At 45.9% G+C, this 18,476-nt stretch overlaps 1 protein-coding gene across 3 annotated transcripts in view; it reads left to right on the plus strand.

The window, feature by feature from the left end:
• Positions 1-18,476, plus strand: part of SH3RF2 (SH3 domain containing ring finger 2) — an 82,365-nt gene that overhangs the window by 53,599 nt on the left and 10,290 nt on the right. For all 3 annotated transcript variants that reach the window (XM_034780041.1, XM_034780042.1, XM_034780043.1), the window contains exons 6-7: positions 13,126-13,220; positions 15,618-15,788. In XM_034780041.1, the coding sequence (XP_034635932.1) occupies positions 13,126-13,220; positions 15,618-15,788 (266 nt within the window). The remainder of the gene's footprint in view (positions 1-13,125; positions 13,221-15,617; positions 15,789-18,476) is intronic.

The raw sequence follows: 18,476 nt of genomic DNA on the forward strand, positions 1-18,476 counted from the left end.
TTCATTAATCTCTTTGTGTCTATAAAGCACTTGGAGAGCCTCCAAAGCAAGGTGTTATAGAAGTGCAAAGGGACCACCTTTGAAGGAGAGAGATTTCATTCTCCTTGTCTCATTTAATCCTTTGTCTCTCTGCTGAAGCTGCAAACAAGCCTAGCGCAACTGCAGCCGGTCAAAAAATTTCTGCTGAAATAGTTTTTCTCCTCCCAAAAAATTGGATTTTCAACTAAACAGAATGTTTCACAAAAAGTGTCTGCTTTCTGAGGAAAATTTTGATTTTTTTTCATCAAAACAATCAAATGCCCAAAAACCTACAGTTTTCCATTTGTGTGCCAGGAAAACAAAATATTTCAATTAAGACATGCCAGTGTGGTGCTGATGAGAGTTGTAGTTTGGTTGCCTTATGTCTCCATTCTCCCCTATGGGCTGGGCTCCATAGCCACACTACATCTCCCATGATGCACCAGAGGCAGGGACTCCCATGATCCATCAGCTCCCCTCATCAAGAAAGGAGACTATGGTGTACGGTGAGTGATGCTGTTTGGCAAAAGAGTCCACTCTATAGAGGAAAATGGGAGCATGAGGCACCTGAACTACAAATTCCCATGAGACATTGCGGCAACATTTCTAAATTGAATTATTTGTTTTTTTTATTTTTTGCCAAAAAGTCAAAAAATTTCTCAGGGGGCGGGAAAAATTCCCAACCAGCTCTAGTGCCAGCTCTGATGTCAATTCCACTAAGGGTTGGACTAACACCGCCAACTCATTTAATCAAACAGCTATTAGATGGCCACACCTTTAAATCACTATCAACCTTAACTGACATCAAACTGGCTACCTAGAGGTAAAAGCCTCTGATTGCATTAGCTGTACCCTGAGTCCCCACCCTATCCTTCAGTATACAGGTGCAACAGGCTTGGGTTTGTAGGTGTAGGTTTTATTTGATTGGTAGAGCCGATCCTATTTGCCTAAGTATAAACTTACGAAAGAAATGGCATCAGTTAATTAGCTGAATAATCACAGAGTCCTTTAGGTATTTGTTATGGGCAATAGTGGAAGTATCCTTGGGAGATCTGTACAACCCATCTTCCTAATTTCATTTCCTATAAGAGGTATATTTATGAGAGAGACCCTAACCTGACTGCTCCCATCCCCCTTCACTGGTCCAGCTGTGTTGCTCAGTGAAGATTTTTCTCTGAAGGCAACCAAGTGACATCAGTTATCTGCTTGTAGCTAATAAAGTACAGGCTGGTTTAGCAGACTGCACTGGCTCTGAGACAAACACTGATAAGAAAAATTAGCGACATAGCCTCTTGGGTTGATGACCCCCATCCACAGCCTGTTCCTTCCCAAATTAGAATTAATCGTCTCTGTTCTAAAGTTTCATCTCCTCAGACCTGTTATCAAGCAGCATGTGACAAATGGGAGCCCATGGAGGATATCCCAACACAGGCACACTAACAGACACCTGGATATGAGTTACCTGCCAATAGCATACTAGCATACTCCTGCAGCTCATGCAAGCACAAGATAACCAGGTCGAAACACCTTGGGGTTCAAGCAGACCCCAAGATTGAAGGTGAACAGGGCAGTAATAACCTGCTTTCTCCAGATTCCACTATTTCAACACCATTTCCTGCTTCCTCCTGTTAAGCACAGCGCTCTTAAAGGGTTAATATGTTTAAGCTCTGGGTTGTTACAAATAGCAGGCAAAATGCTGCTCTCAATTACAGGCAGGCAATGCCACAGTGTACTCGCACTTCTTAAGCCAATGGGGTATAACAGAGAATGGAATTTGCCCCCAAAACCCTTTCCCTCACACAAGTAAGTGTTTGCCTCTTCCCCCTACATGAGAAAGGGAGTTTTGTCCACACCATTACCATTTAAGTGAGGCAGAGCTAAAAATTAAATACAAAATGCATACAGAACTTGGAAAAGGTGGAAATATGCAAATAAGTAAGAAGGAAATAAAAATTGCTTACATACAAGAAAGAAGTTTGGCTTATGAATGCTGAAAAATAGCCAGATGGTGAATCGGTACGTTTTTATTACTCCCTCAAAGGTGAACAGTTCTGAGGTTGGTTTCCTATTAGTCAGATCACATACGTAAGTTACTGCATCTTGACTAGCTGTGGCTTAGGGCAATGACAACTATTAAAGTCCTCTACCATATGCAAATATCTTATTTGCCAGCTATCAGCCGGTCTTGTTGGAGCAAGAATCTAGCCTAGCAGTTAGAGCTGAATCTAGATGGAGTAGCTCCATTAACAAAGCCCAGGGTCATAGCCAGGAGTCAGAAACTAAAGCCTTAGCTGCAGGGTTAGCTGGAATCGCTGTCAGAAGATGGAGCCAAGGGTCTGAGGCGGGTGTCAGAGGTCAGGAAGGAGCTGGAGCAGGAGCAAGACTAGAGACAGTGGAAGCAGGGGCAGAACTGAGTGTAGCTGGAGGCTAGGAAAACATTGAGCAGCCACTGGACTGCTGCTGCTGCTAGCAAGGCTTGATATCACGCTGCAGGTGTCTGCAGCAAATCAGGTGGTACAGTCAGACTGTTTCTATCAGGACCAGCTGTGCTCACTGGGTTCCCAGGAGACTAGCTCTGCTGCAGGCTGGCCCCTGACAATACCCTCCCTCACTTCAAGGGCGTCTTCTGAGAACCATAGGACCTGGTTTTCGGGGGTATTTCTGATGGAAGGCACATATGAGTTCTGGAGCATGAACTTTTTCTACAGCTCCTATGACTCCCCTTTCGGCCCATAGCCATCCCAGTTCACCAAATAATGGAGTTTGTCTCAAACTCGCTAGAATTTACCAGCCCTTGTACTCCTCTTGGCCCTGGACATCTATGTCAGGTGCTGGTGGAGCAGAACAGCCGGGAAAGGGATTTTCTACATAAGGATTCGAAAGGGACACATGGAAAACCGGGTGTACCTTCAAGGATTCTAGCAACTGGAGCCTAAATGCTATAGGGTTAATTTGTTCCAGGATCTTAAATGGACCTGGGTATTAATGGTCCAATCTGGCTATGGGACTGGTGGATTTTAGGTGTTTGGAGGACAGCCAGACTTTATCTCCTACATATAGAGTTGGTGTGGCTTGGCATTTTCAATCAGCATGAGGTTTGTATGATTCCTTGGAGGCTTCAAGGTATTCATTAAGCTCTTGGTGGACCTGGTGAAGGTGGACAACTAGAGCTGCTGCAGCAGCAACTTGGGACCACGGAGGGGGTGCAGCTGAATGAAGTCAAGGGTGGAAACCATAGTTTGCATAGCCCGTTCTATGTCGGGTGGCTGCATGGGTGGAATTGTTGTACGCCAACTCTGCCTATGGCAAGAGGATGATAACTGAGAAAGTGACAGAGGTATTGCTCGAGGACCTGGTTCACTCGTTCTGTCTGCCCGTTGGTCTGCAGGTGATAGGCTGAGGAGGTAAGCAATTCCATTTCTAAGAGTTTGCAGAGTTTGTGCCAAAAATGGGAAGTGAATTGTGAACCTCGACCTGCCACTACTCAAGTTGGCGGCCCAAGGAGCTGAAAAACATGATCTAGAAAAAGGCAGGCTATTTCCTGGGCGGTTGGGAGGGAATGAACAGAAATAAAGTGTGCCATCTTGGTGAGGAGATCAACAGTGACAAGGGAGCAAGGTTGCTCTGTGATGAAGACCAAGGATATCAAGGACCAGGGTTGAAATGAGGTAGTCAAAGACTGAAGAAGGCTGAGTGGTTTGGCATATGGGCACTTGCTCTGACAGCACAGATCATATGAATTAATGAACCTCTTACCATCAGTACTCAATCTTAGCCACCAGAAATTCCCTAACACTGGTCTCAGGTTTTGAAGTAGCCAAAATGGCCAGCAATTGGCATATCATGACACATCTTTAACACCTCGAGTCTGGGCTGGCCTTCTGAGATATAAAGGCACCTTCCTCAATAAAGCAAACCATCTTTCAAATGAAACCCTGAGCTGGGCACAAGGTTAGGTGCCTCTAGGATCTGACAGATCTTAATAGCCTGGAGGTCATGGGGAAGCAGGGACCAGGTAAGGAATATCCAGTCCCTGGTTGCTGTCCCTGGAATAAAAATTTAACAGGTATAAAATGGTATCCAAGGGAGCTATGTATTTATCCTGGCAGGACAGGGCCTTCTCATTCTGTGATCCAGGATGGTAGGTGACAACAAAAATCAAATCTGGCAAAGAAAAGTGACCAGAAGATCTGTTGGTGGTTAAGGTTACAAGCAGTCTGAAGATATTTCAGATTCTTGTGGTCAGTAAGGACCTGAACTGAGCTCTTTCTAGGTGTCTCTACATTTCAAAAGCTGCCTTTCTCACAAGTAACTCTTTGTCCCAGATATCAGAATTCTTCTCAGTGGAGGTTAGCTTTTGTGAATAAAAGGTATGTGGGGGGAGGGGGTTGGTTATGAGAGCCAGTATGTTGTGACATAACAGCTCTGGTGGGAAAATTCAAAGCATCTACCTCAATGGTGAAGAACTTGGCATGATCTGGGTGCACAAGAATGGTAGCAGAGGTAACAGATATTTTTGGCTGATCAAATGTGAACTTTGCCTCTGGTGACAAGATGAAGTGGACTCCCTTTGAAGTGGCACAGTTATCGGGGCAAGTAGGTGAGAGAATCCTTTGGTAAAATGCCTATAAAAATTGGAAAACCCAAGAAATCACTGAACGTCTCTTGTCGTTTGGAGCATTCCACCCAGAAATGGCAGATACCTTCTGTGGATCCATTGTTAGCCTTTTGGGGAAAATTATGTATCCACGGAACTCAACTGTGTCTTTGTCAAACTCACATTTCTCCAGTTTGGCATAAAGATGGTTTTGACAGAACGTGGCACACATTACTCATGCAGTGCCTGATTTTCAGAAAAAAAACCAATATCATCCAAATAAATAACCACAAACTGATTCAATATGTCACTGAGATATCTTTGATGAAGTGCTCAAATGTCACCGAACGGTTACATAACCCCAATGGCATAACTAAATAGTCAAAATGTCCATGTCAGGTGCAGGTATCAGTGCCTTCCCTGATTTGGATAAGGTTGTAGGTCCCATGAAGATCCAACTTAATAAAAATCTTGGTCAAGTGAAGCCTCTCAAAGAGTTTGTTAATGAGTGGCAGGGGGAAGCGTTTTCAGACTGTCATTTTGTTCAGAGCTTGAGAGTCAACACAAGAGCATAAGGAGCCATCATTCTTTGCCACAGAGAAGATTGGCAGTCCCATCGGATAGGTGGAGGGGCGAATAAGCCCCTTCTCTAGGTTCTTGCAGCTGTACTCCTAGAGCATCTGGAGTTCAAGTTCTGTGAGGGAATATATGTGGCCAAAGGGGATCTCGGCTCCAGATTGCAAGTCAGTTGGACAATCATAACTGTGATGGGGCAGCAAAGTATCTGTCCTATTTTTTATCAAAAATAGAGTAATCTTGATATTTCACCAGGACTCTGGACGCTATCAAGGGGGTCACAGAGATGACAGCAGTCACTTTCAGTGTACCTCCTTTGGTCTCTGAATTCTCAGGTAGATGGCAAAGATTACTGGGGCTTCTGGTCCAGCACATGATTTTGGGAGACAAAGTTGACAGCAGAGTCTTGATGTGAAGCATACCGTGCCTGGCCCCCAATGGATGCATGGATTATGGGTGATGAGCCAGGGAATGTCAAGGATGACAGGGGAGTGAGGTGCACAGATCAGACCAAACTGTAAAACCTCCTGGTGACCCTAGAGCATCGTAACCATCAAGGTTGCTGTTTGATGAGTAACCAGGCAGAGGAGAAGAGGTATCCATCAACAGATTCCACCAAATCGGGGGTGCTCTTGCACTGAGTTGGAATGTTGTGATCCTGGGCAAAGTCTAAGTCCATGAAATTGTTGGAGGCCCCTGAAGTCCACAAGCCTCCTCAGCTCGATCTCTGATATGGTGGGATGTTGTAGCCAGAGAGGGAGTTGGAGGGCACTAGCATGGTGTCCCTCCACAGCTGGGGTACAAGTTCCTGGAGTGAGGGGAGAAGAGGGGGAAAACACAGGCTCAGCCAGACCCCCTTCTCAGGGCTGAGGCCTGGAGTCTTTCTAGTCAAGACACAACTGGATTCCTAGCAGGGCATCCCGAAGTGCAGTGTCCAAATTCCCCACAGTACAGGCATAGGCCCAAAGCATGATGCCAGCCCTTCTCTGCATCAGAGGCAAGGCCAAACCCAGCTGATCTGCTGTAATGAGAACGTGAAAGGGGACTGGGAACTCGACTCTCTCTCCAGGAGATAGGTCAGGGGGTCATAGGTACCTTGACCAATCAACTTGACCAAGACATCCAGGATGGATGGTGGCTCCACCCATGCCAACTCAGCCTTAATTTGCTCACTTAGGGCATGTCGGAAATGATAGTGCTGTTCCACCTCATTCCATTTAGCATTTGCTGCTAGAATTCTGCAACAAGCTTGGTGACCAACCTATTTTCCTGACGCAGCCCCCGAAGCAGGTTCTTGGTGGATCGTGTGCAATTTGGATCATCAAACACAATTGCCGTAGCTCAGACAAACACTTGAAACTGTCCCAGCAGGGGTCTTGAAGTCTCCAGGAGGGAAGACGCGCAGGCCGAGACCTCCCCAGTTAGCAGACTAAGAATAAGTCCTACTTGGGTCTGGTCAGTGGAGAACAACTGGGGCCGAAGCATGAACAGGAGCCAGCATTGCACGGAACTTGTTATGGTACCCAGCAAACTTATCCGGGATTGGAATCTCTGACTCCCTAGAAGCCAGTATGGCTGCCACTGGCAGGATGACTTCAGCCCACAGGGCTGCAAGGCCATAACCTGGGCCTGTAGGGTCTGCAAGATCCCACAATGTTCAGCAGGAGCACAGTTGCCTCTTCAGAATCCATCTGAAGGGAAATCCAGACACTTACCCACCTAGGGCCCACTAGGCGAACTAGGTAGCTGCCTAGGGTGCCAAGATTTGGGGGCACCAAAAAGCGGTGCCCACAAATTTTTTTTTTTTTTACACTATTGCTCCCGGTGGGGGGATGGGCCGCTCGCAGCCGTGTTAGCACCTACCTCTGCAGGCATCCTCTGTAACTGCGGGCCCTGCCGCTTCCCTCCGCCGCGCCCCACATCACTGCCTGCCCACCACACCCCCGTCAGCCTGGAGCCGCCTCCTCCCTGAGCCCCTGAGCTGCCGCATCGCTCCCTAACCCGCTCCCTCCGGCTCTGGCAGTCCCAGACCCCCTGCCGCAGCAGTGGCTGCTGCCCAAGGGCTGCAGATCGGAGCGGGTGACATTACCCCGCCTGCAGCTGGCTCTATTGACAGCAATGCAGCGGCAGGTGGGGGGACGGGGGTGGGGGAAAGGAAGAGCAGACTGTGGCCACCGGTCCACCTGCGGGGGTGGATCATGGCCCTGCCAGAGGATACAGGGTTAAAGAGCTGCAAAAGTGTAACCATCCTCAGCACATGCCACCTTCCAAGGCATCATTTCCATCCATCCCTGCAGCCCTGTGGAGCAGGTAAATAGAGCCCCGTTTGGGGGGAAACTGAGGCAGAGAACAGGGACGTGACTTGCCCAAGGTCACCCGGGGAGTCATTGTCGGAGTCCTGCTTTGAACACAGGAGATCGAGGCTCCTAGTTCTGCACTGGCTCAGACCATTAGACCAGAGGCCTTCAAGCCCTGAGCTCTGCACCTGCCCACACAAGGTATCTGTCTGGGATTCAGGGGCAGCACACTGCAAGTTTTCAGTGAAGAAACACGGCTGTCTCGAGCCCTTATGGCTACAAGGAAAATCTTCCAAAGGTGATGGGCGTCTAGCCAACACAGTTCTGTCTGCCTGAGTCTGCAGCCAGCCTGGGACAACAGCTCTAGGAAATGTGGCAGTAACTGTTAAGTCTAATTACGACACCGTCCGAGCCAGATTTTCAAGTACTATGGGTGACCAGTTGCGTGGTGCACAACCACTGCAAGTGTGCGAGCAACTCAGGTTACGTGCAGCTGAACCTGGGCAGGCTGCAGCACCCAAGAGATTTTAGTTCTCTCACTGAATGACAGCAGATGCACCAGTAACTTTACTAGGTAGAAGTTTAGTGACCACATTAGGGCCATATCCTCCCCATTCCCAGCATTGGGCCAACTGCCCCTCATCATTCTCCTGATTGCTTGTGTTGTTATTGATGGGAGGTCTGCTGTGGATTGAGGGGTTTATATAGACCTGCCTTTGCAGGCTCAGTCCTGGCCCAGCATTCGAAATAAATTGCCCTGAGTTTCAGAAGTACTGAGACCCCTGGAGTTCCCACAGACATTGGGGGAACCACAGGTGCTCAGAATCTCTGAAAATCAGGCCCAGAATGACACTGACACCTCTGCCCTGGGCCAGAGCTCTCTGAGTAAGTGATTGGCGTGGGGCAGAGTAAAGGGCTTCAGCAGTGATTGGCGTGGGGCAGAGTAAAGCAACCAGGACGGTCATGGCGGAGGCTGGAACTCTGTCCTCACCTCACACCTGTGGGGAAGACAGGCCTTCAGACACCCCCTCCCACCTGCACTGCACTTTCCAGCCCAGAAGCAAGGAACCATTTCACACCTTAGCGCTGGGAGGAGCTGAAGCCAGAATGGGGAAGTAACTTGCCTCCAGTGAGTTGGTGCCAGGGTGGAGAATAGAAGCCACTCCCAGCTCTGTGCTCTGATCCCCAAAACAGCCCTTTCCAGATCCATTGGGGGGGGGGCAGGAGGGATTCTAGCCATGTGCAGGAGACCCAAGGCTATTTATTTTCATTCAATATGTAGACTAAATAATGAAATTAATAAATTTTCAAGCCAAACGTGTATTAATTCTAATGAACAATGCCACATTATGCAGTATTCATTTTTGAAAGCTTATAATAAGCGATGCTCCGGGGAAAGGGAGAGGAAGGTGGGTGCAAGGTGGAAGTTTTGCCTAGGGTGCAAAATATCCTTGCACCGGCCCTGTACCCACCCTTGTTCAATCTTTTGAGCTTCTCAGACCGTCAGCAACCAAGTCATGGGCAGTCTGGCCTAGTGGCTGAAGCAAGAGTCCAGTCTGCCATTTATCACTGAAGCCAGATGTGGCAGATCCTGGAGCGAAGCCAAGGGTCATAGCTGGGAATCAGAGACTAAAGCCTAAGCCAAAGTCAGAGTCGCAGTCAGAAAGTGGAGCCGAGGGTCTTGGCTGGGTATCAGAAGTCAGGAAGTTGCTGGGGGCTGGAGCAGGCACAGGCTGGAGCAAGGCTAGAGACAGTGGACCAAGTGCAGCTGCTGTCTAGGAATCTGTTGAGAAGCCACTGGACTCTGCTGCTCCTATTGGGTTCCGGGAAGCAGGCAGGCAAAAGCCCGCCCATTACTAAAGGACTAGAACTCAAATAATTATGGGGGACAACCAAAAATGTAACAGGAGCAGGTGTGAAAGTCAAACAAACAAATGAAACCTGAAGGGGACACCAAGCATGGACTGCTGCTGCAGAGTTTAAATATCAGGTTGCAGGAATCAGCAGCCAATCAGGTAGCACAGTCCATCAGACAGCTTCCATCAGGGCCACCCGCACTCCTTTGGGTTGCCGGGAGGCTGGATCTGCTGCAGGCTGACACCTGACATTGCTCTTGACTGGCTTATCAGATGCCAACTGTAGGGTTGTTGGTTTTTTTCCTGGCCCTGTAATTTCATCCTTTCTTAGCAAGTCATCTCAAAGAAAAAAAACAAAACGTTTACACTTTAAGAAATTCATGACTATAATAGGAGAGAGCTCTCTGGTGAAAATATTCAGAACATCTGGAACAAAACATCTGAGGACTAGCAAAATGCATTGTCCCTTGAGTGAACTTGGCTTAAATAAAATTAATGGAGATATCCTATCTCCTAGAACTGTAAGGGACCTTGAAAGGTCATTGAGTCCAGCCCCCTGCCTTCACTAGCAGGACCAAGTACTGATTTTGCCCAAGCTCCCTAAGTAGCCCACTCAAGGGTTGAACTCACAACCCTGGGTTTAGCAGGCCAATGCTCAAACCACTGAGCTATCCCTCCCCCCTGTTAACTCTTCAGTCAATAAATCTTGACATTCTTCTCAAGAGGAGCCAATATCTGCCTATCTTTCTATATCATCCAAAACCCTCCCATGCAACATATGACACGACAAGATTACTCTGTTTTTACTGAATCATATTTAAAGGCAGGATATTGAGGGATTCAGAGCTGGGAGGAATGTGTCATTTTTGTAGCTGCTGTGTGGTGGCGTGAGGGTGGGAAGTTCAAGAATTACAGATAATGGATGTGTGGGAATATGCCTGCCTTAACCCATGTCGAATACAAAATGCTTCACACCAAGAGAAAATGTGGGCTGCTAAATACTGTGATAGTTTAAGGACCTAACCTCTACTGCGCTTGTTGAATCCCACTGTATTCCTTAGCATATGACAATCTCGGGATTTCTCACGTTGGCAGGTTAGGGGCATGGAAACAGAGAAGAACCAGAAATACTTTTCAATGCCATAAATATTAGGAGTGAGCCTAACACTGTTCAGGACTGGTGCTAAGAAAGATACAGCTCTACTCACCAAAGCGGCGAAGCTGAGAAAAGAGGAAAACAGATCATAAGTTACTTTATAAAATAATCTTTCTGGCTAACGGGCTTGTATCCCTTTAACCCATGACTTTTTTCTTCAAGGGGCATTGCAGGGAAGAGACAGTGACCCATTTATTGATAAAAGCTTGCTGAATGTCCACAGGCAAGTCACTAAGAGTATGTCAGCCCTGCAATTGGGGGATGTAATTGCAGCCCCTGTAGACATACCTGTGCTAGTTTTAATGTAGCTAGGTCAGGTACCAATAGCAGTGAAGAGGCAGCAGCATGGGCTATACAAGCCCACCTGGGTATGTACTCAGGCAGCTAGGCTGTGCTGCTATGGGTTTACTGCTATTGCTATATGAGCTAGTTAAATTAAAGCTAGCTTGGTTATGTCTATACATACTGCAATCACACCTCTGACTGCAGTGCAGACGTACTGTTAGTTTCTCTGGGCTTCAGTTCCCCAGGAGAGGATAACAGCATAGCCCTAATATCACTGGGAAGTTGTAAGGATAAATACATTAAAGATTGAGAGGCACTCAGATCCTCTGGTAATGGGGCTAGATCAGTATGATTGATAGATGACTGGTGAAAGTTGGGATTTATAAAGGTTTCTTCTTTCCCTTCTCCTGGACTTCCTTTTCACTTACACTGTGAATAGCGGCCCATCTCCTAGCAGTCACTCTGTGGCAGCACAGCCTCCAGGAATGCTAGTCTTGTGGGAGATGAAACAGGCAGCCTGACATCAGTGGTGAAAGCAGCAGAAGTGTTTGGAAATCTCCAGGCAGGAACTTTTGCCCCAGCTCTGGCAGGGACTTATTGGTGGTCATGTTTAATATAATTGCTTTGACAACAGTCACAGATTCAGGCCCCTCGCCCCAACATGAGAATCACACGAGAAAAGTGCAAACTGGGTGCTAGGGTGATTGGTACAGTGGGAACGTGGCAGGAAGGAAGTGTTCCCTCAACAATAGTCACATCATTTGTGGAATTATGACCTCTGAAAGACCCCACTTCCCAAACTATTGTGCAGCTTGCTGTGTGCCACATAGTTATCACCTGCCACCCCAGAAGTGGCTGCATGTCAGTGGAGCTTTGTATATGCATGAAATGCTTTTTCATCCCTTAGGATGATATGGAACCTATAAATACCAGATAATAATAATAATTTAATAAATACTGTTGTTATTGCTGCAAGCTCCCTGCCACAAGGACTGTCTCATTTGTGTATCATACAGAGCCAAACACTTGGTTGGAGTTTAGTAAATGAAATTATAATTATACAGTCCCACTCCCCTGACTGAGGTGACATTCTTCCCCCTGATTATCACACTTGTGATTTTAAATAACATTTTGTCAACCCCTGCCAGCTCCTCTTCCCTTCTAGGTTTCATGCCTGGAGTGCATATTAGTCCCAACAAATGAAGCAAGGACTCCCTCTGTTGTAGGACTAATCCAAAAGGAAAGAGGGGGAAAAAAACCCAAAAAGAGGAATGAACTCCACCGCCCTTGAGCGGATCTCATATTTATATGATCAGCCCTGATTACAGATTTAGGGCTCAGACATAACATTTGAAAGTCATGGCTGTTAGATGACGTTTATCCTGTTTAATCAGTGTGCTGAAAATCTCCACAAACACAAGATTAACCCTCTTTATAAGCCTGTAGCTTGGCACCTTGCCAGCAATGGGAAAGTATCTACCTGGCCCTTTTTCTGTGCCATGCAGCAGTAGCACTAAGGGCAGAACTAGCGCCACCCATAAGCTGGAGAACTGAATAAAAAATGATGATGTATTGAATTCCAAAACTAGGCAAAATCCTACTATGTCTCCATTTTAAAGTATGTGGTGCTGATTATCCTCTTACTTACACCAGGGTAAATAAGGGGAAATAGCTCCCCTGAAGTCAGTGGAGTAACAGCTGTAAAACCAGTGTAAATCAGGGGAAAATCAGGCCCTGTGTGTGCGTGCAAGTCCAATAGGCACTAGTGAAAGGTGCTGGGCTGACAACCCTTGAAATTAGACACCATTCTTTACTCACAGAATGGTATAGCATGGGCAGTGACAGTGCAACTTCCTCCTCACTGATCCACCTGTGTGCATCAGCATCAGCGTTGATGTAGAAAGGCCACCTTGAGAGATGAAGGGGTAGTAGCTTAAGTTTCCATGACCCATGCAGCCTCTGGACTCTCTGCTGTGACTGGCAGCAAGGTTGCCCATGGGCATCGACTGTGGTGTAGACAAGAGGTTTGGAATGTAGATAACCTGTCCACTGGGAAATGAATTGAGACAACAGTCCACTGAAAAGATGATAGCAATCACTACTGAACTGGGCTGGAATTCAAACTGTCTCCGCCCCTACACAAACCGTTCTGTGATATTCAAGGCCATCGGGATAATAAAGCAACAGAACACTTTTGTGGAACATGGCATGTTTCCTTGCTTTGGTGGCAAATGACTGTGGGGTCATTTCACCCTCTTCACAGTCGGGTTCCGATGGCTGAAGGAGCCTAAACTCAAGGTCATTTTATTGTACTTACCTTGGTTCCATTTTTCATTGTAGGTCAGCGCTTCTTATTATACTGCACCAGGATCCCTGGGGCACTCAACTGCCATCGTCACCCTTCCCCATCTTCAGCAACACATATCAGCTAATATGTACGTATGAGTATTGAAACTTTGTTGCTTTTGTTTCAGAGGGTGGCGTGGAGCTTGATCTGTAAAATCCCATCTTGATATATGGTGCTTCATTTTCAGTGGGGCTTCTGGGGGTTACCCAGCCAAGGCAGAATGGACACTAAGTGATTTCCTGAAGTCACATACCAATGAGGAGCTAAAACCCAATTAGAAGCTGCGATTCTTTGGAATCATAGTTCTTTCTTATGCATTCTAGCCATCAGATCACTGAGCCCTAGTAAAACTCTTGAACTCACAGCCTGACTCTTAGGGAAGTGAAAGGACATAGAGCAGTAGAAAAATATAGATAGAATATTGGCAGCACACAAGGGCTTTTCGTAGATTCTGAGTGCTTTTGCTCAATTTAAATTAGTATGATCTTCATATTTCAGTTACTACAATCCTAACACTGTTTTTTTCTACCTTTCTGATTGTTTATCTCTTTCCAATGCCCATTGAATTACTGATGTGTTTCTACATTTTCAAACCAAATTCTTTAAAAGTGAACTGAAATCCTCTTTAAATTAACTAAGAAACTATTTAAAAGTTAATTGATTTTTAAAACAAATAATTCAAAGAAAAATACATGTAGAGTTAAAATTTGCAAATAAATATATTGCAGTGTTTTGTTTGTCTGTCTCCTGGACAAGGATCAGCAGCCTAGCTCTCATGATAAGCAACCCTACAAGAACAAACGAGCATGAATGCAGTCTACTTCTCATGAGCACTTCTATAATGAAAAAATCTAGATCCTGATCCTGCAAAGATAAATACATATTAGTAAGGTGTATAACTTGAGTTATTCTCATGCATAAACTTACATACACAGGCCCTGATCCTTCAGAGATTTACACACATGGCTTACTTTAGATCCATGAGTAATCCTAATGACCTGAAATGGGAGTATACAAGGGGTTGCAATTAAGCACATGTGGAAGAATTTGCAGAATTAGGGCCATTTTGAAGTGTTAGTAGGATTGGGTCCCTAATTTGGACAGTTCATTGCTCAGAACCTACAGTAACAAACTAGCATGAGTGCAAGCTACCACCTAAGAGCGGTACTTCAATTAAAAAAAATAATAATAAACCACTGGGGAGTTAGAGCAGGTCTGCACAAATAATAGGAGGAAAAATCCTCTTATAAGGAAAGACATTTCAATTTCAAACTTCCAAATGGTTGTTATGACCAACACAGAGAGAACAATTGCTTTTAAGAACTAGCAAAAAGTCCTTGACAGTCTCCTTTTTTCAATAACACTTGGTTTTGAGGGGATGATAGTTGCTGTAGCATCTGCTACTCAGATTAATATTTGAGAACAGACATCCCACCTGGGAGAAAAAAAACCAATGCAATTAGATAAAATGTGTCTCCTTGGAGACAGACAAAAGTTCTTTAAAAAAATAAAATAAATAAATAAAAGCCATAGGGCCCTGGGAAAGGGGTAAAATTGAAAAACAGGTGGATGAGATTTTTGATGTTTTGTTTTCGTTATTTTTTGCCATTCTGTCTCACGAGGCCCCCTTTTGAGAACAAGCAATCTCATTACACAACTGGAATCGGGGGCGGGGGTGGGGGGGGTTGTTTTGTTTTTTAAACACAGCTCTCTGACCAGGTTTGCTAAGCAGGAGAGACAGGGTGCAGGGAGCCCCCAAACACTTGTACAGGAGACAGCGATAACTCAGCAGTACATGCTGAAGAAAGCAAAGTAGATGGGGGGGGGGATCTGGCTAATGCTTTCTATTGAGCTCACAGTCCCTTTGGATGTGTCTGGGTGAGATTATAACCAACAAATGCTGGCAGGATGACCCAGGTTAGCAAGTCCTGCTGCTGACCACATACTGATCCCATTGTACCTTTCAAAGATATAATGCCTCTTTGACACAGTCTTTTGGGTGGTGCACCTCACCTGCGCTCTAGTGCTGCTCTGCTTTGGAAGAGGCATAACTTAGTCCCTAATTGGTTATTTCAGTGGAGTATTCACGGTTTGAGAACAAAAAACAGCCCCCTCCCTCCCCAATACTTGCTGGGCCCCTTTGGCTTAGACTGACAGGACTAGGTCAAAAAAAGTTGATAAAGACTGCTTCATTCTTCGTTCCTGGCAGCTTTTCTTTTATTCAGATCCCCCCTGGCCTTAAGATGTAAGCAGTTTCCTTCCTACAAAGCCTTTCCACATTCATGACAGCACCCAGCTATATGATGCGAGTGCCATATGAAGATGCTTCAGGCAATAGGCTCTGCTCACATAGAACCAACAGCATCAGCTCCCAGAATGATTAGAAACAGGATTGTTGTGTCATCTCCTATCCTTACGGCATGCGGGGGAGGCTACTTTTCCATAGTGCATGTCTGCGCTTCTCTAATTTCCTGTGTATCACCAGGTGCGTCGCTCTACACTCCTACACTGCTCATGGACCGGAGGAGCTGGATTTGCAGAAGGGAGAAGGTGTTCGTGTTTTCGGGAAGTACCACGAAGGCTGGCTCAGGGGGATGTCATTGGTCACCGGAAGAGTTGGGATCTTCCCCAGTAACTATGTCGTACCCCTTTTCAGGTCTGATTTCCTTATGTGAAATAACATATTTGTAGAGGGAGTGGTCCAGTGGGTAATCTGATATCTGCTCATCATGGGGGGGGGGATATAATTGTTGTGGAAAATTATGTGTGTCTGTCAGCAAAAGGTTCAGATCCAGCGTGCAACTCATCCAACCCTGAGCCTACGGGCAGATCCTCCACCAAAACCCACTCCAGAGATTTCAAAAGGTCTCTTACCTTTCAGATGGGCCCTGGGTTTGGTGGGAGATTGCCCATGGTCCTCCGGTCTGGGGAAGTCTTCTGTGGATCCCGGACAAGCCCCCAAATTGTTGTGGAAAATTGTCCACACTGTTGATTTTGGATCAGACAGCCTGAGGCTCCTTTATTGATTAATCAAACATGCATGCATGGGGGAGTCAGCCAAGGCAGTCAAACCCCCCCGACAGATAAAATGCGAGAGATTATATAGGATAAAACCACAAAAATTACATATACTTCCTTAAAGTTTTACATCCATGTTAGGAATAAAGCAAAACAAGTTTTCCTGTTTTTCTTAGTTTTGCCCTTTGTGGTTTCTTGCTCTGTCACCTGACATCTATTAATCATAATCTGTTACAAAGGTTAATTCTACTTTTATAATTTCTACAGTTAGTTCTGCTTTTATGATTTCTGTCTACCCTTCTCCTTTTCTCTCCCCACCCCCCACCCCGCCGTTTTCTCCTTCCTCCAGGCCACACATACAGTTCACCTGACCCTACATACAGTTCACTTGACCAAAGTTTAGGCTTTAGACTATTTTTCCTCCACATAATGCAAGAAGCCCACTGCCTGGCTCCAGGGCAGTGAGATGTTCCCAGAATATTGATCATGGCTGTCAACACCCTGGGTATATGGAATGCTGTCCTGCTCCCACCCCTCCAGAATAACCAGATTTCATTTCACACTATGCCATTGGTCACATGCGCTATATGTGCTTTTACCTCCCTCTGAAGATCAGGCACTTGCCACCACTAGCTGTAAGATACCCATTGGATGGACCAGTGTTCTCGTAGGAATTGCCGTAGGGTCCAGATAAGATGGACAGATGAGCAATATGGCGACATCCTTTATTCATCTCTTTTGAATCTGAAATTTCAACAGTGTAATGCAGTTAGAAGCCCTTTTCAATTCTGCTTAGTCCACTCCAGGATTTAAGGAAACCCTGTTTAATAACATGAGGCAACATCCTTTGTTATTTTGGGAGCTAAAGAGCCATCAGGAGCCAGAGGGTCTCTCCATGCCCAGTGGCCTCAATAAAGAATCCCCTTTATATTTGTTTCAAGACCCTACTGTAATCAAAGCACTGTCTTCAGAGCAGCTGTTTGCTCCAAACGTTGGAAAGTGTTGACCTAGCTATATAAATGTGCATTAGCAACCCCGTAAAGTAATAATTGGAAGCTTATAATCTGGGGGAGGCAGCATGGATGCACACTTAGTCCCCTCCGAGGTGTTTCAGGTTAAGTTGACAATCAAAAGGGACAAAGTAGAAAGATGATTAAATTGTTTCCACAAATCGATAGCTTACTCCCTGAACAGGGACAAGTCAGTACCTAGGCAACATCTTATAGGAACATCAAGGCTTTTTTATTTTTTAAAGCAGAGATTCCACTGCTGAAAAATTCATTGTGGATTGCTACAGCTTCTTTTCTCTCGTACAACAAGGCAGGGATGGACATCAGAGAAAAGTGGGAGAGCGATAAGCAGAGATGAACAGCAAAGGACTTGTGGGGATAATTTCCAAACCTACCCACTTTCCTTTCGTATGTGATCACATCAAAGCATCACAGCCCTTTTTGCAGATGCAACAGCCTGTCACTCAAGGGTGTGAATGCTAAGGTGGGAGCGGAATTGTTTGGGCTGATCCAAGGAATAGGGAGATGAAGTAATGCATGTGAAAATGAAGCTTGAGTGTCAGAGAAGGGAGGGATTGCTAGGAGGGAGTCTATTAGTTTGCAGAACAGTCTGCTAAAGAGACTAGTGCCTCCCTGTGGTTATTCAAAACTGGACTGGAGAAAGCACTGTAGCATGTACCTACAGCCATAAAAACGCAGATAAATACTGCTTCCCTACTCCAGGGAGGTGGTGTGAGGATAAATGCATGAAAGATTGCAAGGTGTTTGGTACTACTGTGATAGGTGCCATACAAATCCGATTGACTGATTTATAGATCTCAATAGATAGCACCTCGAGATGAGGTTGGCCAGCACTTAGAAAGGAGACTGTCAGAGGAGGGGGTGCCCCACACCAGCGCTAGGAATAGCTCCCCAAACAAAAGTTCTCCCCATCTTGATTTTCTATAAATGTGTCCAACGAGAAATCTCATCCTTTCTGGAGCATGAGCAGTGTAACACAGGGCCTGATTCTCCATTGCCCTGCACTGTGCACAGTCACTTACAAACTGCAAAGTGAAGTAAAACACTCCCATCCTGATCTAGGAGCATTTTACATTGGTGTAAACAGCCCTATCTAGTGCAGAGCAATGGGGAATGACCCTCTGTCCTCTAGACTTTCCCCCACTGTTGCCCCCACTTTTCAGATACAGCAGCCAGGCCTGGAAGGTTCACAAGCCCTATCTGCATCTGCTTCCCAACTGCTTAAACCCTTCATGCCTCATTCAAAAACTCTGCACACATGACAGGGAAAATGAGGTCTGAGGACTGAATCCTAG

The sequence above is a fragment of the Trachemys scripta genome, chromosome 8, assembly GCF_013100865.1.
Source record: "Trachemys scripta elegans isolate TJP31775 chromosome 8, CAS_Tse_1.0, whole genome shotgun sequence".
In the NCBI taxonomy this organism is placed as follows: domain Eukaryota; kingdom Metazoa; phylum Chordata; order Testudines; family Emydidae; genus Trachemys; species Trachemys scripta.